This window comes from Pleurodeles waltl, chromosome 6, assembly GCF_031143425.1.
Source record: "Pleurodeles waltl isolate 20211129_DDA chromosome 6, aPleWal1.hap1.20221129, whole genome shotgun sequence".
In the NCBI taxonomy this organism is placed as follows: domain Eukaryota; kingdom Metazoa; phylum Chordata; class Amphibia; order Caudata; family Salamandridae; genus Pleurodeles; species Pleurodeles waltl.
Window position 1 is genome coordinate 1,121,173,256 of NC_090445.1, and position 24,098 is coordinate 1,121,197,353.

General features: G+C 44.1%; 1 protein-coding gene across 2 annotated transcripts in view; it reads right to left on the reverse strand.

The window, feature by feature from the left end:
* Positions 1-557: 557 nt before the first annotated feature.
* Positions 558-24,098, reverse strand: part of LOC138300661 (tyrosine-protein kinase STYK1-like) — a 380,092-nt gene continuing 356,551 nt past the window's right edge. Inside the window, exon 10 of one of the 2 annotated variants that reach the window (XM_069240291.1) lies at positions 558-1,447. In XM_069240291.1, the coding sequence (XP_069096392.1) occupies positions 1,240-1,447 (208 nt within the window). In that variant the 3' untranslated portion in view covers positions 558-1,239. The remainder of the gene's footprint in view (positions 1,448-24,098) is intronic. The other variant, XM_069240290.1, reaches the window with a different exon arrangement.

The window sequence follows — 24,098 nt, forward strand, 5'->3', positions numbered from 1 at the left end:
CTATACGGGAGTCTAGAGAACGTTTAAGGGTAGGGATGCTGAGGGTGCCCTGGATAGTTTGTGAAAAGTATTCACAAACATTTTTCAGATCCATTCCCATTTTAGAAACTGTTGGATATTTACTCTAGTCTAAGGCAGCATTCCATTATTAGTATATATGTAGTGCTATTTATAGTGCAAATGTATCTAGGATGTGAAGGGATGCTGCACATGTGGGGATTTACCTATATATAAATTACACTGTTACATTATATTTAGTGTATTTATAATTGCAATATATTTTAAACAAGTATAAAAAAAAGTAGAGCTGCACTGTGAGAGGGAACTGGCGAAAATGGCCAATAACCCACAACCATGCACCCCTTCTTCGGACTCATGCGCACTATCAATCTACGTCGTAAATTACAGCACTCAAATCTGCGCATGGGTTAAAAAAAATTGCCAGGAGAACAATATGCTTTATAAATGAACCATCAACAATCTCTCTTAGACATGACTTACAAAAATGATGAGCTCATTGAAATTGTTGAACAACGTGTTAAGTGTCGGAATTAGACTTATGATCCATGGTGGATTATGCCACTAAAATGAACACAGTATACATAGGTACTGGCAAAATTTAAATTAAGCAGGCAAAATTCTCTTAATTCCCAGCATTTCATGTTAGTTCTCACTACACAACGTTGCACAATTTCAAAGTGAGGAACTGTGTTGTTCAGAAAATTGTACACCAAGAGACGTTTTCTGCTCAAACCCGTCTACTGTCAGTACCTGTCAAGCTGCGCTCTCGCATAGAAAATTCATGTGCGTTATCAGTTGTCCGCCTTGGTCTGTGAAAGCATACTTTTGTAAAAGGTTCATGGAATTTAATGAAATTACACAATTTACCATACCCGTAGTTATGTGTTTATTACATAGGCCTTCTTTGTAAAAAAGAAAAAAGGGCTCATTTGGCATCTAAGATGTGTGGACTAGGAGTATTTATTATTTTACAAAATGAAAATAACCAATCTCATCGAATGGTGGGAGGAGTGAATTATTTTTATACTTGATGTCTAGATAACACTTCTCAGATATGCAACACTCCTCAACAGATCTTGACTTCCAGTCCACATCTTGTATTTTCCCCTTTCATTTGCTTTGGGAGAGGATAGAATGGAGGAAGTTGCTTGTTCTTATTCCAATCTTATGTATGAAAAGAATGTTTTTGCTTTGACACTCAAGTTTCTAGTCTGCTGATTACAAGGTGCAAACTTGTGAGGTTCCATCTCGTCGCAAGTCAAGGCCCGCCATAAGCCGATAGCGGCTGAGGTCCATGGTGTGTGTGGCGCTCACTGGTTTCTTGTCATCAGCATGCATTCTGTAGGAATCCAGCACTTCAATCAGCTCAGCAAATCTTGGTCTCTTTCGAGATTTCCACTGCCAGCAGCTACTCATGACTTCAAACCTGTGGTCAAAAGAGGAGAGATATGTAACTCTGTCAGATATGCCTTTCTTCTTAAAGTTCAAATGCTTGGTGTGAGCAGGGGCGGCTCCTAAGCAATGGCGAAGGAGCGTTGCCCCTCTGGCTAAGAGCCAGCGGCTGAAAAACAAAATGATAGTTTACTATCGTTTTATTTTTCAGCTTCTGGCTCAGCCAACATGTGAAAGGAGGGATGGGGAGGGGGGAAGAGGAGTGGAGTGAGTGCACTAGGGCCCATATTTATACTCTTTTAGCACCGCATTTGCGCTGCTTTTGAACGCAAAAGCGGTGCAAACTTACAAAATATAATTGTATTTTGTAAGCTTGCACCACTTTTGCATCAAAAGATGACATAAATGCGGCGCTAAAAAAGTATAAATATGGACCTACGTGTGCAGGTCAGTTTGTCAAGTCATCTTCGGCTGGCCAAACTGACATGCACACTTAAGTTTTTCCAACCCATCTGTATTACACAGCCAGGTTGTAGAAACTGCACTGCCTCCCTTGCAATGTCTGAGCGGCAGACTAAGCCGCTCAGACCAATCCTGATGCTGCTCTCATGCTAGGTTTAGCATGAAAGCAACACCAGGATTGCATAGGAAGCCTGTGCTGGTTTCCCAGGGACTGCTGGGACACCAACGCCATTGGAAAAGGAGCACAAGGCGAGCGGCAGGAACAGGTAAGTTTATTTTTATTTTTTTATTTTTTATTTTTTTCCCCGTTGGCTCCGCAATAAAAGCCTAGCTTCATTCTCTATTTTGAAATCGATTCCAAACTTGGCATCTTGCTTTGTCGAAGCCTCTTCCATTCCTTTGCCATAAAACATTATGTGTGACGAGCATTCCGGTACTGAAAAGCTACTTTTACGAACACCCCGTCATTTTCCGACTACATCAAATGTGTGAATATGAAAATATATTAAAAAGGTTTTGATGCTATGGCATTTAGGTGATCAGACAAGGGTCGATTTTTTAACAGCAGATTTGAAAACTAAAAATCCTATTGTGAAAGAAACACTCCTCCCTTGATCTTCATCCACTCTTGACAGTATCTAACAAACTTACCACATGGCCCTACTTTGCATTTAATGAGACCAATTTGTATCCATACTTTTTATAACTATGCACGGGCATACCTGACTGAGCGACAACAGGTTAAATCTTGTCGGGGTGCTCTTGCCCAGTTTGATGCTAATTTGAATTCTAAACGTCTCTATAGACCCAGTCACTGTGAATCCTAACATACAGCCCAGACTGTCCCTTTCATTAGTTACAATTCTTTTTTTCCAAGAGAGAAACCACACCTAACCAGTATGTTATCACTTATAATTTCGGCATGGTAGACTTTCAAACGTGGGCGCAAAGATACACTGCCAAACCTGTTATTAAAATGCAGGAGGTCATTGGCTAATCTCGACATAGATTACTTTATTTTCATGGGTGCCATAACACCATTGCTCTAATCAGATTCCAAGGTATTTAAAAAATTAAGCATTGTGAAAAGGTCCAAAAGGGAGTTAGATTTTTTTTCCTTAGCATTGCCTTTCAGTAGCAGGTTGGAAGCTACTACATGCATTCGCCAGAGGCTGTGGTGGCTCACTCATTATGGCATTTGGATTCCACCTCGTCTTCCTTCCCATCATTATTCGAAGGTTATGGTGGTGTGCAGTGTTGCATCAACGATCCTCCTCCTCACCCTTGAAATATTGTGGGGAAACACAGGGAACCGTCCATGCCTAGTAGGCCAGTGGTCCAGGTTCTGCCCATCAGACAAATAAGAGTGTTTGGTTCTGGAAACCAGATACCCAGATCTGTTAGAGAGAAATGGATAAAAAATATGTCCCACAGTTCCACAGCAGAGAGCTGTAGTCATTGCTCTAGGACTAAAAGCAAGCACTGCATCACAGTTAAAGTGTAATTTGCAGTGCAGTGCCTCCAATCAGGCATGGCAATGTCACACTGTGTAGATAACATAAGGCCTGCAGCACGATGGGACAGATACCCAGTACCAAAGATTGTTAGGGAGGGGTATGTCCGACAGAGCAGAATGCATGAAGCCGGTCACTGGAAAGTAAAAAGTGAATGCTGTTCTTGCTCTGTATATGTGTGTGCTGGCAAATTATGAGCATCGATGCTCATCCCTGTTAAACTCCTGTTGATGAAAAACTGGTGCTAATTCCTGGCATCCTGTGGGAGTCCAAGCCAAAATGCAGACCCTTGGTACACTGATGTCCTTGGAATGATGAATAACGTACGTACCGATGCCAACTCTTGGAATAGTGCCCACCCTTGAATGTTGAGGATAACTCTTTAAATATTGTGGTCATTCATTACTTCATGATGTCCCCCTAGGGTTTAATGTTTGCCCTATCATAATAATGGTAATTACTGATATAGGGTCTGTGTTCTCTGCATAACAATGCCCACTGTAACAACAATTAAGGCTCTGGTAACACTATGCTAATTAATGGTATACTGGGGGCATTCATAGCATGATGATGCCCACCCCACAGATAATGCTTGCCTAGGCATATTATTGGTAAATTCTGGCATATTATGAACATCTATGATAGTGCTCATCTCAGTATATGGCAGGTCCTGACATAATGGTAGTGATTTATGATCTATTGTGGACTTCCAAGGCGTGAAGATGCCCACTACTGGTATGATGCTGGCTCTGGCAATCTGTGGCAATTGTGACATAAAGTGGGCATTCATGACATGATGATGCCAACATCTGTATATGGATGGTCCCGGCATATGGTCATTTCTGGTGAAGTGTGGACATTCATGCACAATGGTGCCCTCCATGGGGCAATGCTGAACTTAGCATAATGGTACTAATTCTTGGCATAATGAGGCAATCTGTGCCATGATGATTTTCACCAATAGTATAATATTTGTCCTAGAATAATTGTGTAATTTCCTAGCATTTTTGGGATCCGTGACAAGGTGGTGCCTACCCCTTCTATAAAGATTGCTATGGCATGAAGATGCTGAATACTGGAATACTGAATGCATCCATGGAATTATACTCACCTCTATATTACTGCTCCCATGGTATACTATTGGTAATTTATGTCAAATTGCGAGAAGTCATTGCATGATAGTACCAATCCCCATATAAGAGTGGCTCTGGGATAGTTATGGTAATTCCTCATCTACTGTGGATATTCATAGCATGACAATGTCTTCATGATATAGTGGTGGCTTTGGCGCTGACATACTGTAGGCATTTATTGCATGATGTCGTCCATAATGGTAAAAGGCTAGAGCTGGGATGCAAGTGGGGATTCCTGGTCTGTTTTGTTTTGTAATGTACTTAGAGACATCACCATAACATTGTTTCCAGTCTTATATAGAGCAAGCATGGCCCAAGGGAATCTGAGTATTTAGCAAAAGAACCAGAGGTTACACATGTTTTTAGGCATCTGGGAAATTAAGTAATTTTCTCAAAATCACCAGATATTGAGTCGGGGCTAGTTTCGAACCTGGTTCCCTAGTTCCAATGTAGGCATCTCTTGCCACTTGGCTACAAATGTTGCACATAGCATTTGTGATGGTACATACGCCAAGGAAGTTTGAATTATATACATATATAATGAATCGAACAGATTGGTTTTGATAAGGTATGCCAGTATACATGTATAACTGGCAATGAGATCAAGTAGTACAAAGGCACTAATAACCATGTCTAGCAAACGTAGTTTCTTGGTTTATAAATGCTATTCTTTATACAGATGTAGCAATTCTTATTGTAGTAGATGTTCTTTCAGGGTGTCTTTGAAGTCCTGGATGGTGTTTAAGGCATGAATGGCTGATGGTACAGGATAACAGAGGAAAGAGTCTGGCAAGCAGAATGTACGAAGAATGAAGGAGACTCATAGTAGTTTATGTGTAGGCAAAGGATTGTTTTGTGGGTCAAATGTTACATGGTAGGGAGTATACACAAGCCATTTAAATTCATTGGGGCGTAAGCCCCTAGTGCCTCCTTGCGCTGCATTAGCGTAATTATTTTTTACACTAATGTGGCCCAACAAGCCATTGTATAAGAAAATACAGACATTTATTTTCTCATACTGCAGCAGTGTCACACTCCACACTTACATTGTGTGGCGGGCTGACTCACAATTACTTTAGCTACAAAATTGTAAAATTTGTGTGCCGGGCTAAAAGCAACATAGAACCATAAGAGCTTTATTTAGAGGTTGTGAGAAGGGATCAAACTTGTCAACGCGGTGGATAGCCGGTCTGCCATATTACAAGCGCCATATGCCATAATGCAGTAATAATATGGTGCACAGGATATCTGCCATGTTTATGACAGAGTATCCTGTCCAACAAACTCTAAATAAGTCCATAAGTCTACTGCAACTTGAACAGTTCCATGAAATTTAGTAGACTAGGTCACGAGAAAGGCCCTCTATGCTGGTAGGTAAAGACATCCCTGAATTCCCTTCATATGCTCCGAGCCGTTAACGCCACTTCCTCAAAAGACGACTGAAAACTCAGACCTCCATGTGACAGTCATCATTTGTAAGTGTAACATGTTTTAAATAAATTACTGGATCACTGTACACCAGTGGTCTCCATACTCTTTAATGCCGCGCCCCCCACCAGTCGAAGAATAAAAATCATTGGGCCCCCTCTCTGAATTTTTCACAATTAATGTTTTTAAGCTGACAATGTTTAAATATCTCTAGATCTATTTAAACATTGCAGTTAAGTATTGTTAAAATTTTAAACATGCAAATACATGTTTCTGCTCAAACCAAAGCCCAGTTAACTCTACAATGCTTCTTTTGGTCAGAGCCTGGCACCCCCTTGGGATCACTTGAGGCCCCCCAGTTTGAAGACCCCTGCTGTACACACATCAGTGTAGTCTTTTTCAACTACAGTCCTTTAGTTGAGACTGTGCACCACGACCTGGAAGTCTTCACCAACCATAGAATCATCTGCCTGCTTTAATAAGACGGCCCATCACTGAGTCCAACAATTGTAGCAGGTGGTTGTCTCTTCACTTGTTGGAGCTGAATTGGGTGATGTTGCATCCACGGCTTCCCCACAGTTCTGAGGACTCAATAGATGCCATATGAAGCCCAAAGCTGTGGGCTGGAAGAGACTCTCACCTAGGTCTGTTTCCTCTCATGCTCCTGGGCTGCTGCTCTTCTATCTTCAACTAATTCCCCCTTTCTCGTGTCTTGTCCACCTTCGCACCAATCTTCAATCTTCGACAAAATGCAGGTGCAAGCAGTACAGCGGTGTTTCAGGGCAGAGCACTGTCTGTGGCTGCAATTACATCAAAAATAATGGCTGTCGTCTGCTGCTGCCAAGAGGAGTCATGGACCAGAACCAGCTAAGCCTGAGGACCCCCTTGCCAGCCGCCATCCGTCCCCATCATCAACTCCTGGAGCAGCTGGCTTGGTGACCCAGTGAGGAGGTGGGGTGAGCACAGGTGCTTGACAGAAAGGCAACAACCACCAGGCGCAGCACCCTGAGCTGTGCAGAGGCAGTCGGCATTAGGCCGGTGTGGCTTGCGTGCGATTCAATGTTCTCTGTCCCTTGCCAGTCGCCACCTCTCCACGCTTTAGTACCCCAGCCATTACTAACCATTAGCCGGCTAAAGACAACATCTTCCCCTCACCCCTCCAGGATAGAAATTAGAAAGTAAGCTTTTTTAAGGAGTCTGTCTGCTTACATATGATCCCTGCACCCTCTTTTAGAGACCCGTCTCTAGCATGATCTAGTCTGAAAATCTCTGGAGTCAGTACTGTCTCACAGCTATATTCATCAGAATAAAGAAACACATTGGGAAAAGTTGGTGCCAGGTACACTGAGGGAGAAACAAGGGAACCGCAAGGGCACCAAGAGGGGAATAATAGGGTCAAAGGGGCGCAGTCTTTATAAAAGCTAGGCACCAGTGGGCCGCACCTCCATAGAGGAACCATCCAGAAGTAGGCAGCCAGCAAGTTCAAGCAGGCTTCAGCAAGCCTTTTTATTCTGCCTCCCAGCAGCCTAGGAAGCTCCTGTACCTCTGCTATACTTCGAGCAAAAGCCTATTAACCTTTTCTGCCTGCTCCACCCCTTAGCAACTCTGAGTGCCTTGGAGGTCTTGTGCAGTGTGCCCATGCCTCACCACCCCCTGACTCCTTACACTTCTTACTGCGGATAGAGTGAGGCGGCTCTGGAATACCAGGACATTGGTCACCTGCAGTACATTGATTCATACCAAAAACCGTTATAACCTGCAGACACCTGTCCTCAGCTCCAGCTTCCTTGACTCTGACCATGCATAGCCAGCCTTCTCATAATACGATCAGGGAAAACATGAGTAGCAGGCCACGACACTGCCAACAAGAAGGAGTTGGGATAAAGCTGCTGAGCAGTCCCGCAAGAGAGATGTGTCTACAATTACTGAGGGTGTGATCTGCAAAACCAGGCCCTCTGCACACCCCCATAACACTCTTGATCTCTCCATTGCCTAAGCATCCCAGGATTACAACTACTTTATTTCTAATAAACCCACCTCCAGCAGCAGGGATAGGAAAACCTTACAGCCTGCACCTTGCCACCCAGCTAGTGATTCCCTCACATCCTCAAGAGACGCACAAAGAAGCCCTGATGTTATCCCTGGCTCCCTGGATGTGTGCAGCACAATGCTGATTATTTCAGCTCAGGTTCACGCTACAGACCATCAGTTGGGAACCGTATAGTTATTGGAGACAGTATTTGAACATTCCATCTCTTACGGAATGGAAGCAAACATTGTCAACACACCAAACAGAGATGAGGTCAACAGGAGCAATCCCTTAGCTGACACAACCACCCTGGAATGTCAGACAGCCAAACCAACATTGCTAAGTCCATGTCTCCAGTTAGCCAATTGGAATAACACCACAAGCAACTTTGCGTGCTACTTGATTCCCGCTACCCCTCTGACTCATCAAGCTAAGCCTGTTATCCTCAAAGGCTTTAGCCACAAGCTTGACCACAGAAGGGTCCAATCATATTTCCATAGAAGGGGCTATTGGAATCTACATCTTTGATTCACCAGGCCACTCTGACTTAATGTCGCTAAGGGAAGAATGTAACCTGCAACACAAATTATTCCCAGACTGATGGGACATACTAGCACAACCCCAGTACTAACCTCTGGAATGCTTTGCTCAACAATTAGGAGGCAGTTTAAGCAGCCTTGTCTTGCCACTCAAACAACCTTAATATGCAAGTGGACACCCTAAGTGCCCTATCACATCATATCGTGGGAACAGACATCAGGCTAGGATACCTCAAAAGGTGGACGATGTTCTGGATTGGATTTCATAATCCCCTCAACAGATAGGCTCAATTTTGAAGCAACAGGACAACATGGACCCTAGCATGGCTTTTTTACTCTCCAAGGGCATCTCCGAAAATTCATTGAATGTGGGCATTTCTCTCTCCACTACCAATTCTGACCTTGCCAAAGCTCCCTGTGGGGTCTGCATTAGAGCAACTCAGAGACAGAAACAGAGCCACCAAGTGCTATAGCCACCAATGAAGGCCCACTTGGAGCTGTTTCTCTCAACCCAGGAGATGGCAACAACAGCCCATCCAACAAGAGGGCATCGCCTGTCCCCCAGCTAACAGACGTGGCAAAGCCTCACACACAAAGGGAGCACAAAAGGCTTTGAAAAGCAAGATACATGCAAAGCACCAACCGCCCACTGCTTCTCTGCACAGTCTCCACCCTGCAGGCTCCACCCTGCGGCCATCCCTCAGGCCCCAGGAAAGCAGCTCTCCAGTGAAAATAAAACCAAATCCTTCCCTTGTTTAACTGTAATCCAGTACAAAAGATAGTTCACAAAGAGGGTAGTGCGTGGACAGGATGATCCAAACTCTGAATCATCAGCATGCATCCAGAAAGTGCACTTGATTCATCAACCGGCAAGTTTCATGTTAGCAACATGCGTTCTGATAACTCTGTAACTGCTACTGCTGGAACCTTTACGCTTGCCATGAGGAGTGATGCCCCCATATCTACTTGACCCTGCTCATCGACTGATCTGGCAATTGATCCAGTAGGACTGCCCGAGTCTGCTCAACATCCTGGCATCCCCAAATCAGCTTTCCGCACCATCATTTTCCTACAGAATAATTTTGTACAGACCATCAAAGGTCTATTGCTACCATCACCACCCATCCTTTCTCCTCTGCAAGGACTTCAATAGCACCGCAGAGTATGCAGACTAACAACACTGACATACTAGAAGCAGCAAGGGAGCAGGTGGCACGCACCCACAATTTCCCAATGAGCAAACTCATGTTTATCCTGCATTACGTTTCTAGTGGCAAACATGACATTCTCAACACGAATACAATTTTGAAACTGCTTGGGACAACTGCATGCACTAGACACATCAACTCTACATATCTAGAGTCTATTGAATTCAGGGACAACCCAGCCCAAAGGGTGGTGACATCACTATGTGGTCCTATCTGGACTTGGAAACTCTGTTTGGCAGTTCAAGGACATATTTTTCATGTGGGAGATTGATTAGTTACCTGTGCCATCACCCCACTACCCTAGCCTACTACTACCACTTCCTACCAACCATAATGCACTGGCTGGTAGAATTTGCTCCGATTTCTGCAAGTCCCTGTCAAAATGATTGACAGCTATTAGTGAGAATGCAGTGGGTTAATCCTGAGAAGTTATCTCAGAATTCTAGCTGGCGACAAGTGATCCCCCACAACTTCTAGCACACGACCTCAAGAAGGAGCTTGCAGAAGGCTACCCCTGGCATATATCAAAAGCTTTTTCACCACTGTTGAAGGTACTCATTGCCCCTTTTCTGGGTCTTGCTCACCTTTACTATCAACTCCAATTACAGTTTCTAAATTCTTGTGTGGGTGCCCACACCTTCTCTTCAGCAATATCTAGGCATCGACGAAACTCAGGGGGGACAGTTAATTTATATCAGACCTTCCGACGGACCGATTATTTGAGCCCAATCACAAAACCAGATGTAGGCCCACAATTACCTGGTAGTAATTTCTAAATCCTCAACACTCCCAAGTTCTCATTTCTTGTTTGAAACGTGGAACATGGCTGGAATAGAGGGGAATACTGAGAACCACATTTGGTCCAACTTTGTGAGCAATTTTTCAATTTTATATATTCATGGGTTGTTTCGCCTGCTCACAATAATGGGTTAAAAAACCTTCACCTAACAGCTACTCTACCTTCTTCCGGTCGTCCAAAAGGAGGCATGGAGACATACATTTCAACCATGGCCAATGCAAAACTTTTTTACTGTTTTGCAAATACTCTGTATATTCAGGTTTTGGGCCTGAAATTTGCCACAAGTTCATGACTGGGCATTGTGAACTTTTACAACTATATCCCAATAGTAAATATAGGCTGTATCTTGTCGAAATTGGACAGTGACCTGGATTAACTTAACTCCAGTGGCAGCAATGCGATGGTTATGATCTGGGGAAGCAACTTCAACGCTCATCTCTGCCCCCACCTTCCAAGATGCTTGCTGCATAACAGATTGTTAAGGGAACCGTTCATTTTATTTTTCTGATGATGCATTTGACAGTAAAAGTAACCATTTGCTCATGAAAGTTAATTTGTGTTTTGCAAATGAATACAGTTCTATGAATGTTTTTTCCTTCAACTTTTGTGGGTAAAGGATCAGGCTCTGGAATTAGCGTTATTCTTCAATCTCCCATTCTAGTTGCTAGGGTGATGGAGACACTGGTACATAATCTTGACTTGAGCCACCATCTTCTCCTAAGTCCCCCAAGTCTCATTGTCGATATCAGTAGTTGGCAAGAGTCGGAGGGTTGCTCTAGGAGAATTACTGGCATCACCGCAAATAAGAGTAAGGGCACTAGAATTAAATGGGAGTTTACATCTTAACTGGTTGAGGGCAATCAGGCCTTGTTTGAGACCTGCCTAGATGCTGAAGCCGATGCCACCAATATCAAAGACACGCTCATCACTGTTTCAGAAGTAAAGTAACATGCACTACACAGGGTGACCCCTGTGGAGTCTGGTAAATTAAGAGGTTGGTTTGACACAGTATGTTCCAAGTCTTGCAAAGAGTTGATGGCCTCGCTTCACATCCAGCCTATGTCTGCTGCAGAGTTTGCATGCTGTAGGAAGTCATATGAAGGGCGATTGTAGGTAGGAAAAATACTCTTAGAAATATGCTTGGGAGGCGCTTCAGGAAGCATGTTTAGAAAGGACCAGAAGACCTTCCGGACCATCATCAACCAACCATTTCTTAAAAATAATGATGCACCTCTGATTGGTTTTGCCATATCTGGCCATGAATATGCCACTTTCTTTGAGGGGGTTACTCCATTAGTGACGAACCAGGCAATGTAGTGACTCCCCCGCCGTTGCAGAGGTGTGCTTACTCCCCTAGTTGAAGAGGTGATTAAGGCAATTAATGCCAGTCAAAGTGGAAAAGCCCCCGGTCTGTATGGGGTCCCTTTGGACCTATTTAAGAGCAACCTGGAGCTGTGGGCTCCTCTGGTAGCCAATGCCTTCAGAGCAGCAAGTTCTTCCACCAAAATTTCTTCTTGGTCCTACTCGCTCATCATTCTGTTTTTAAGAAGGGTAACTGGGAGGATCCCAGCTGTCATCGTCCAATCTCCCTCCTGGACTCCCCTGTAAACGTGTTGGGCCGCACCCTACTCTCTCGCTTGGAGGCATGGGCAGATGACAGCATCTCTCACTACAATATTTAGTACGGGTTCAGGAGAGGGATGAGGACACAAGACCAACTCATTAACCTCTGTTTCTTTCTGTGCAAATATACAATGTGGTGCACTCCACTGGTGCTTCATGGATCTGTCCAGCACCTTCAACTGTGTATTCTACTCGAAGATTGTGGGGTATCATGGAAGGTTTAAGCATCAATAGGGCAGTCATCAACACCATTAGAGAAATTAATTCAACTCAAGTGTTCCAAAATGTTTGGGGGCATAAGGCAAGGGTGTGTCCTTGCACCTTTCTTATTCTCCCTCTATATTATCCAACTAGAACGGGGCCTAGTTCTAAGGTTTGGGCTCTAGCCCCAGATTGCAAAGTGCCCAATACTAGCCCTATCATACAGTGTGGATGCCATCTTCATGGGTCATACACACATAGAAATGCAGTGTCTTTTGGATACGTTTGCATCCTTCATGAAGGGGCTAGATATGAAGATCAACTCCACTAAATCTTTTGCAATGTCTTGTGGTTCTAGGGCGGGCCTGAGACCTGTCTTTAAGCTCTAGGCCACATCTGTCAAACATGTGACTATGTATCTAGGGGTAACTTTTAATGTTGAGGGTTACTGGCACCAACAGATAGATAACAGAAATAATCAGCTAGTAAGGAGGACCAACACATGTTTTCCCTTTGCCACCGAACTGGGCAAAAGATTTCTTCCTACATGTGGCTATTTATTGTGATAAATGTGTAGAGTTGACTTCCTAAGGTGCAGCGGTCTGGGTTCACGAGCACTATTACCATTACAGGTAACCAAAAACAAATCTACATGTTGCCTCCTGGCCTTACCACCATCCATCACTCAGAGAGCTAGGGCTTAACCCATCTCGAGGATTTTTTAAGCACTTGTCCACTGTTGCTATGGCAAAGGATTTGGGTTGGGCAGCTCTCTCCTTAAACAGATTGCTAATCGAGACAGTCTGCCCCTCTCACAGTCCCTAGAAATTCCCTGGGTGAGGGGTGTTAGAGACATGGCACTGGCCGTGGGCAGGTGGGACATATTTGAAGACCCTTCAAGCTCCTTACCCAAAATGCCCTAAAACACTTAGGGTCACATGCTATACATTTTGGGAGGAAGAGAGATAGGATCTGCACTCCCTATTTGCAGCTAGACCTCCTCAGGAGCGTTCATCCATTCCTGTTGTATGATGCACAGAGCAATCAGCACTTTATTTTGCTCAGGATTTGCCATAACATTTTATAGACTGGTCAATTTTCCTCAGTTCAGTGACTGGTTGTGTAATCTCGTGCCCTGTCATTGTGATCAGATGTCAGCACAAAGCACTTTCCACGCAATGTTTTTCTGTAACTTTTACTCTGATTACATGTCCATGGTTCTAAAACCTCTTTTAATTAAGTACCCCTTGTGACAATACACAGAATCCTTGTTCTGTCTACAATCTTTGGGAGCAAAAGAGATTGTGTTTCCTGTTTATGCCTTTTTGAGGCTGGTGCTCAAGACAAGGAAATCACATGGGCAGTTATGTACATAAGGACAATACCTCTGTGCACTCTGACCATAGACCCATTTAATCCTGTTTCTCTAATTGATCAAATCATTTTATAGTGTTGTATTTTAATTCCCGTATCTTTAGCACTTTAATGGCATATGTTTTATCCTTTCTTCACTGTACCATGTACTGCACTCGATGAATGCCCCTTGATTTTATCCCTGTGGGCTCTGCTTGCATTTGTTTTGTTTTATCTCATAACGTGCTGCTTTTTGTATTTTACTTTTGTGGTCTATTTAAATATGACCGAATTAAGTTTATTTTACTTGAATTAAACCAAAATGGCAATCACCTGCCTAAGGGCTTACAGTTGCCTTTAAGACAACTGCAGCTTGTCTACCTGAGGTATTCATTCTCTTTTATTTTCCCTTTCCATCATGGCTGCTCCTCCTATGGTTACATCCAGACAATTCAAATCCATTGTCTCCTGTTAAGTGGTGTTTTGATGTCAATTTCTTTTCTTGTTCTTTTACACTTTAAAAGTTCTAGTCTAGTTGGAGATTGCATCACAACAAAACCATATTCTTTCCCTTTCTTCCTCGACCCCTTCACTTGCTGATTTTCACTCTTCACTCTTGAGACTTCTTCGCCCAGATTCCTGTACCCTGGTTTGCTCCAACCTTGTGAATACATCATTGGCAAGGAGGTTTTTTATACGCCTTCAACATTTTTCTCCTGATAAGGTAGCAGCTTCTCAAAGGCACTCACCTACCACATATTTCTGCGTGTGGTGACATTGTGGTTTCTGAAAAAAGTCACCCTTCCCTCAGGGACTGGAAGACCCAGATCTGGGTTAGGAGAACCATCTATCCCTAAACAGCTGGAGGGTGGTGAAGTGAAACAAAGGCAGAAATTGTTGAAAAGAACGAAACTATGCATAATTATTAAATAACAGTAAACTGAAGACCATGGTTTGGGCTACAGCATTCAGAAAAAGGGACGTGAAATTCAAATTGGCTACCTCCGATAGTTCGATAGGTAAGCCGGTAATTTACTTTTCGATGTTAAGCAGGAATGCCCTAAACCTATTACATTTAGGGAGAATGTGTCAAATTAGTACATGATCTGGTCTGTACTAAAATATCCTAACCTGCAATAGAGAAAATTATTGAATGTATTCAAAAATAAATATAGGATTGTGCATAGCTGTGCTGGTTAAAGGTCTTACAGTGCATTTGCATTTTAGAAATTATGGCCACCGGAGAATGTAGTTTGCAAGCATGAAAGTTTATGGGACCTTTTTAGGGTCGAGCCTGCGTTGCATGCGCTCGCACATGCGTAAAGCAGGGAGGCTCTTTAGTGTTCAGAAAAGGGCTCCGAGCCCTGTCAACATGATGTCAGTGTTTTTTATTGGTTCGTGGGCTTGCCTAAAAAAATCTGCTTGCTTTCATTAGTCGAAAGCAGGTGATGACGCAGAAATGAAGGTTTTACATTTATTAGCGCATAAACGTAGTGCTGCAATAATCATGTGTGACTTTAACCGAACTAATAACGATTGTACGGGGACAAAATGTGCCCTCAGAGTAGTTTGCCTACATTTATAAGCGTGCTTTATATAACGTGATGTATTAGAATTGCACTAATCCGACATAATCGTAAATGTGTGCTATGATTTGCTTGTTTGAAATGTTTTAGCTTAGCATAACTTTAGTGGAGGCCTTGGCCTAGTTGCCTTGTCTCACGGTTTAGATGCTCGTATTTTTCCAATGTGCTAATAAACGTGTATTCTTGCTTGAAGCTGTACTTTTCCAGTGAGATCGGTTCACATGCTTATCTTAAGGTTTCGTGCCAGCCTGGCATCTTCTTCTTTGCTCCAAGGTCAATCTGCAGGTGCAGACAATGGACGCTCTGAAAGTGAGTTAATTGGTAAAATATGTTGCAACTTACGTTCCCAACTCCAAGGATAATGTATGCTTAGGTAAAAGCTTGAGAACTGTTGTTTTTGATTGGACAATTTGAAGTCAACCTATGAACCCTCCAATGGAAGACCCTACTGGATTTGAACTGTTGTTTATTTAAACCTGGTGCACAAGAAGAAAGCAGCCATTACTCGAGCCATTAGCCATTTTGGCCATTTTTGCGGACATTACCCGCCATTACCTGCCATTTTGCAGGACATTGCAGCCATTATGGCCCATCTTGCAGACATCGTCATTTTGCCATCTTCTAGAGACTTTAAGTAATTCTCGCCCTAGAGACTTTAACTTTGATTTGTCCCTTTGCATGAAGTAGTAGTTTTATCTTGCCGCTGTGAGGCAATTGCCCTGTCCATCCTGCCCCTTTGCCCCGTCCCATGCTGATCGAAATCGGTACCTGTGAGACGAAGACTTCCTTGAATGCTGATTGAATTTGGTAAATATGAAAGGAAAATGTACAATTGCATTGTGTTTTCTTTTTAGGTAACCAACTGCTGATTTTTGATAAGAGCCCTAGTTAGGAGTTTTCTAAATTAATGTTGCTAAATTGTTTTTGCATGAAGACCCACATGCTGATGCTAATTTGAGGTTAGACGAGGATTCATTTGATGCACGATGCAATTTGAGACCTTGTTATGCTGACCAATGTATGCAATTAGCTCATTACAGATTATAGTTTTAGTGGTTTGTGTTGCTATTATCGAATGCATTGTTATTCAAATGCTGCATAGATTGCATCTGTTTCGCCGTTATGGACAGCTATTAATGTTCATTTACATATATCATTTGGTGCTGAGACACATTTATATTGTGCTAGCTTTGTTAATATAGGGAAATAAATGCATTAACTTTGAATAAACTGGTGTGGTTATTCATGACCGAAAGGTCATGGTTCGCCGAAATGTTTTCTGGATTAATTGTGAAGTGTTATGTTGATCAGGGTATTGCTTATGTTCATTATTGATTATTGATTGTTGATTTGATTGATTACTCTCGGGTGAAGAGAGTCCCACTTGCTCAAAAGATTCATCGACCCAAGAGCGTCCAAATACAGGTAAAATTACTAGGTTGGAACGCTCTATCAGTAGATGGTAGCAGAGGACGGTTTCGACTTTTGGGACCCCACTCGAGACATGCATGGTGTTGAATTAACGGTTTCGACTTTTGGGACCCCGCTCGAGACATACATGGTGTTGAATTAACGGTTGCGCTCTTTGAGACCCCACTCGAGAAGTTGAATTAGATTTTTCTTGGGTAAAACAGATTGAGAGGATGATGATGGGCTAAGTCCCCCGCGACTTTCCCGGGATCTCGGAGCTTGCGAATGGAAAGAATGGAGGTGTGAGATCGGCGTTGGTGGTACTAGTGACGGTATGAGTGAAGTTAGGATTTTGCGCTTGCACAGCTTATTGCCGCAGATTGTGTGAAAAGGTTGCGAGGATTTTAGAGAATAGCGGAGGTGCGACTCCGAGTGTAGAAGTAGGGAAGTCGTCGGACTTCATAGAGAATAGCGGAGGTGCGACTCCGAGTGAGAGAGTAGGGAAGTCGTCGAACTTCATGTGCGTGTGGCGCTTTGTGCAGAAAAAGGTCCACGTGGTTGTTGTTGTTGAGACGGGCCCTCCGAGGTCAAGAGACTCCGGAGTATGTTGAAAAGTGTATGAGACACTTGTTTTATGTTGTGGTCTGGTCGGTTTAATAGGTTGACCGGGCGTGGTCAACGAGTCGGTACGTGTGTTAAGGGAGTGAAAGAAAACTTCGACTTCGGGCTTTGGGAAATTCTAAGTGCACTAGAATAGATCATTGACAAGTTGAGAGCAGAGTCTGCGGGTCAGATTTGCTTGCGAAAGTGGGGACCGAGAAAGATGGAATAACTGCCGAGGCTAGTGAAAAATCCCTAAGGTCCTAAAGCGATTGTGTTACCCTTCCTGTAGTAAACCGACAGATCTGTTTTATATTTTTGGTTGCTCGCGATACATGCTAGAAGTTGTTACGAGAGGAGCTGAGTGAAGGAGGACAAGCCGCGAGGCTTTGTCAGCCGCAGTGTGTGTGAGTGTGACGTCACTAGGAGCCGCGCTGGGATAGGTTGGTTGCAGAGAAGGGTCGCGCACGGATTGGACGCAGTCCGTGGGGCTCGATTGGAAGGGGAAAGGCAAGCGAAGAGTATTCCGGGAATTAAAGTCACTTATTGATTACAAACTTTGTGAAATAAAAAACGAGAAAATGAAATTTTTTAAAGCATTAAAGAGTGCGATGAAGGGGGAGTCTTACATTAAAGCGAGCGTAGGAGAGGAGACGCCACCCGAAGGTACACCAGCTTACATTGTAATGGAGGAAAAAGGGGTAGCTCCATGCCTTTGGCTAAAGCAATGGCACAAACTGACAGAGAAACATGGGAGCGTAGCGTTCCCGATCCATGGGACATTCAATATAAGGATACTAGAGAATTTGAGATTCGCGATGTACGACATGAAGGTACCTCCAAGGCCAGCACAGTTTGAGGCTCTAGCGATTTGGGAACTAATGGCTAGACAGCAACAGCAAAAGAAGTTCAAGACCAGGATGAGAAAGGTAGAAAAGAAACTAGCGGACGCTAGGTGGGATAATGCACAGAAGGTGTGGAGGTCAGATATATTGCAGGGGATAAAATTGTTTCCCGCAATTGCTAAGGAAGAAGAGATGACAGGCAAGAAAGCTACCTGTAAGACAAATAGGAGGTGTTCCAAAGATAGAGAAGAAGAGTCAGAGGATGAGGAGTTCATCATCCAATTGCTGAACGACCGTCCACCACCCTATGCAGCGAGTGGACAAGGTCCAAGTACTAGTTCTGCCCCTCCGGCACCGGTACAGAATAATGAAACTCCGAATTCAGAAACGCCATCGGGATCTAAGGACCCGAGTTTACTGTTCACCCCGCAGATACCGCAGGTTAGGAGAATGTATCCAGATGTGCCTATATTGAAACCAGCAGAAAATTATCAACCGCAGGTCCCAAGGTACTACAGCAGTGACAACAGTACGGGAATGATTCTAGATCCAACCGTAATGGGAGTACAGAATGGTTGCAACCCAACATTGGCACAAGCTGAATCAACCCAGCTTTTGATGCCTCAAAAGCAGATGCAGGGGGGAACCGCACATGCTCAGATGACGGGGAGTCAGACGGGCATGCAGGCAATGATGACCCATAGTGTGGGAATGAACATGCCTCAGAACCTGGGAAATGGACAGAACCCAGATGCGATAACCCTACCCATTACTGTAGGTCCACCGGGACCTTTGTACACCCAGCCTAACTTAGGTATGAGCGGTCAAGGATCAGTGGTGCAGAATGGGACGGAAAGGAGGTACAGAGAAAACACTCCAGAGACAACTCCGATAGCGGCTCTGCCAACTGGATCTGGGTCCTTGATGGAGTTTAGTCCCATATGTGCTCAGTCAACAGTGGTGAGGTCGAGTCCCCCGCTGATGATACCGCTAACATCGAACACTGAGAGGTTGCCGCAACCATCGATGGCAGTCGATGCGAATGCTACACTGATGGGGTTGAATGCGCAACAGCTGACACAGTGGTTCAACAGTCTGAATTCCACACAAAGCTCAGCCAGTGGGAAGGGGGAAGACTATCTGAATAGGGTCAGGTTGAACATGGAAGCACAAGAATTGGTGGAAGGGACTATGGGTTTGAACAGGTTAGAGTCCTACTCGGAAGAAGAGCTGAGGTATCTATGTCCCAGGATTACGAGAGAGGTGAACAAGGTACACAAAAGGTTGCAAGAAATAGCTGACAAACACGGGATTGAGATAGACAAGACAAAACACTTGAGCAGGAGCTATAGATTGGATTTCGGGACCACAGACTTTGAACACATGAGGTCAGCAGGCATGAAAACGCACCTTAGAGAGTTGCTGCAGAGTGCACAAGTGTGGGGGTGCCTAGACAAGTGGGAGAGCAGATGGGCAAAGAAAAAGGAAAAGAAGAAAGACAGTGTCCCAGAGCATAAGGAGAAAAGACCACAGAGCAGTGATGCAATAGCCATGTTACCAATGAGGGAGACAGCAGGGGGAAAATTAGTACATGTACCGTGGCACAGAAGCGACATTCAGTCTTTTACGGATGATTTTCCCAAACTGAGAGAGAAACCGATTGAATGGTATCAACAGACTGATAGGTTTGTAAAGCTTGCAAAATGTCTTTGGGAAGACCTGAACACCCTCTTTGAGATTGTGGTTCCGGCAGACTTGTGGGAAGAATGCAAAAGGGCTGTAGGTTGGCCGACAAGTGAACCAGAGAGGGACAGAGATACGGGTGCACCATCGCCTATGGTAATGAGCTTGTACTATAAGGTGATTGAGCATTTGAAGACGAAGGTTGCCGCGAAAAATGTGGATTGGCAGAAGATTGATCAAACTGCCCAAGAGGCTAAAGAGTCGATTCATGGTTACTATGAGAGGTTGTTGAAGGTGTTCAAGAACTACAGTGGCACGGAAACAATAGAGGCGAAGGACATGCTTCATTTTGTGTTTAGGTTTGTGGAAGGGCTGAGACCAGAGATAAGTCAGATGATAAAGACGCATTTGATTTGTTGGCAGTCGAAACCTATCGACGAGGTGTTGAATTATGCGAAATACTGTAGCGACGAAATTGAAGTGAAACAGAAAAGGTTGAAAGAGAAAGTGATGATGATGCAGCTTAAAGCAGCTCAGACAGGTTTGCAAGGGTTGCAAGGGTTCCAACAGCAGGTACCGCAGCCGCAGCCGCAGGGAAATATGGCGTTTCAGCCACAGGCGAGAGGCAGAGGCAGAGGAGGTTTTGTGAATAATGGTCCGGATTTAAACACTGTTGCGATTCCGAATGGTGTGCAGGCAATGAAAAGGGTGATGCCGTGTCACGTGTTCGGAATCGTCGGACATTGGAAACGCGAGTGCCCGATGGTGGTGCAGGAAGGTGCAGGTGTTGGTCAGCAAAACAATGATGTCAATGCATTCCAGACAATGAGGGGACCGAAAATGAGAGGTCCAAACCCAAATTTTCAGACCATAAATCAGCTGCAAGGATTACAGCCCATGCAGCCGCAGCAGATGCAGATGCCCCGTATGCAGATGACGCAAATGCAGCCAATGCAACAGCAGTTTCCCATGGTACCTAATCAGCAAATGCAAATACCTTTGGCACCAATGAATCAGCAGCAAGCGATGGTTCCTCCGCAGGTCTCGAGTCAGGTGATGAATACGAATGGCACAGTACAACAGTTCCCATTACACAGCGAGAATGGAATAAACGATGCATGGGAGAGTGAAAGTTCAGGAGAGGAGGGAGATTGTGTGCTTGCAGCATCCTTGGAAGTTGATCAAAAGGGTCCATATGTAGAGGGAAGAGTCATGGGTCATCGTGTTTCATTCTTAGTTGACACAGGAGCCACACGTTCAACTGTTAGGAGCATTGAAGTACCAAATTTGCCACTCTCAGGGAGGACAGTTCAAGTAGTGGGAGTAGCAAACAGGCACCTGACGAACCCAATCACAGATCCAGTATCAGTCAGTATTGGTAACTATCAAGGGTTACATAATTTTGTGGTATGTGACTCAAGCCCGATAGCACTGTTGGGGAGAGACCTATTGTGCAAATTGGGATGTTCGATTATGTGTTCAGATGATGGAATTAGAATTGAGACGAAGAGTGATGGGGAAGAAGAGGAAAGTGTAGAAGGGGATGAGATGGAAACTGTCGATGAAGAATATCCTCTGATTAATCTTTTCCCGATGATAATTGAAGAAGAGATTCCAGCTGAATTACGGGAAACAGTCGGAAAAGAAGTGTGGGATATGACAGGAAAGGAAGTGGAATTGGTGAAAGGAGTGGAACCAGTGAAAGTGACCGTAAAACCCAATGTAACCTTTCCCCAGACCCCACAATACCACATGGCACAAGAGACCCTCATGAAAGTCGCTCAACTCATTGATGAGTTTGTAAAACAGGGAGTGCTGAAGGAAGTGTTAAGCAGTCCATGTAATTCACCAATCATGGGACTAATAAAGCCGAGTGGAAAGGTCCGAATAGTGCAGGACTTGAGGAAAATAAATGACATCATAGTCAAATGCTGCCCTGTAGTACCGAATCCAGCTGTGATAATGTTTCAAATCCCTTGCGATGCCGAGTGGTTCTCAGTCATCGACTTGTCACAAGCATTCTTTTCAGTGCCTCTTCATGAGGACAGCCAATTTCTCTTTTGTTTCAAATTCTTAGACAGAGTTTACAGTTGGTGTCGAATTCCTCAAGGGTTTTCTGAGTCACCGTCAATATTCAATCAGATTCTAAAGAAAGACTTGGAAGCGTTAGAATTGCCATTCGAGTCAACCCTAGTGCAGTACATTGATGACTTACTGATTGCGTCTAAGACAGAAAGTGGCTGCACAGCCGATACCATTGCTCTACTGAACCAGTTGGGAAGGAATGGACACAAGGTGTCTCCTTCAAAGTTGCAGTTCTGTCAGAAGAAAGTGAAATACTTGGGTCACCAAATAGAGAAAGGGTCACGGAGAATAATGAAGGAAAGAATAACAAGTGTACTTCAAATAAGTCCACCAAAGACAAGGAGGGAGGTGAGGAAGTTTTTGGGGATGGTGAGCTACTGTCGCCAGTGGATTCCCAACTTCTCGACTCTAGCAAAGCCTTTACTGAAACTGACCCAGAAGGATGCATTGGATGAAATTGAGCTGAAAGGAGATGAGATGGATGCTTTTATTGAATTGAAAGAATGCATGTGCAGGGCTCCAGCTTTAGGTATGCCTGATTACACAAAGCCTTTCACATTGTTTTGTCATGAACGTGATGCATGTTCTTTGTCTGTCTTGACCCAAGCCCATGGTGGCGTAAATAGACCAGTAGCGTATTTTTCGGCTACTTTGGATCCGGTCGCAGCAGCACTTCCAGGGTGTTTGCGCGCCGTAGCAGCAGTTGGTATCAGCCTCACTCAGAGTGAAGGAATAGTGATGGGACATCCATTAACAGTCATGGTCCCTCACTCGGTTGAGATACTTTTGACCCGCTCCCGAACGCAACACATGACTGGAGCAAGACTCACAAGGTATGAAACAATAATTCTGGGCTCACCGAATGTGCAGCTGAAAAGGTGCACTACGTTGAATCCAGCAACCTTGCTTCCCGGAGAAAATGCTGAAATTGAGAACGCTGAAGACGTCGAGCATGACTGCCTTCAGGTGACTGAATTTTGCACAAAACCCCGACCTGACATTAAGGATACTAAGCTTGATGAAAATGACCAAATTATTTTTGTTGATGGGTCATGTTTAAGAGATGCATTGGGAATTTTGAAAGCAGGATATGCTGTATGTACTGTAACAGGTGTCTTGGAAGCGTCCTGGCTTCAAGGAGTCTATTCTGCACAAGTAGCAGAGCTTGTAGCCCTCACCAGGGCATGCCAACTGTCCACATTGATGAAGGTTACCATTTACACTGATAGTCAGTACGGGTTTGGAATTGTGCACGACTTTGGGCAATTATGGTCACAGAGAGGTTTCCTGACTTCTTCAGGGTCCCCAGTGAAAAACGGGGAGAGAATAAGGGAATTGTTACACGCCATTCGAATGCCAGCCGAAATTGCAGTGGTAAAGTGTAATGCTCATACAAAAGGACAGGACTATGTTTCCTTGGGAAATGCATATGCGGATCAAGTCGCAAGATTTTGTGCCTTGAACTGTATATTGCTCAGGGATGAATGGAATTCGATAAGTGAGCCAGAGCTTGAACCAGCTGAAGCATTTGCCTTAAAGGTCGTAGATACAATGGACGAACTAAAAGCATTACAGAATAGCGTCAGGGAGGATGAAAGAGTTTCCTGGATTAAGTCACAATGCACCAAGAGACCAGATGAGTTATGGGTTTCAATTGAGGGAAAATATGTTTTACCAAATCGTCTCTTATCGCAGCTAGCGCGGTTCTATCATGGGCAGGCTCACCTAGGGAGAGATGCCATGATAAGATTGTTCAAAACTGATTGGTTTAACCCCAGATTTCGTCAAGCTGCAGGAGCAGTTTGCCATCGTTGTGTCATTTGCCAGCAGATGAACCCAGGAAAGGGAACAGTTGTGAACGCGAGCCACATTGGCAGGGCAAGTGGCCCGTTCAGCAGAATGCAGATGGACTTTATTGAGATGCCTGTGCATGGAGGTCTGAAGTATGTGTTGGTGATTGTGTGCATTTTTAGTCACTGGATTGAAGCATACCCTACACGTAGAAATGACAGCCTTACAGTTGCAAAACTATTGTTGAGGGAATTGATACCACGTTTCGGATTCCCGATCTCTTTAGAATCAGATAGGGGAAGTCACTTCAATAACGAGGTGATAAAGTTACTTTGCGCAGCGCTGAACATTGAGCAAAAACTGCATTGTAGCTATCGCCCAGAAGCCTCAGGACTG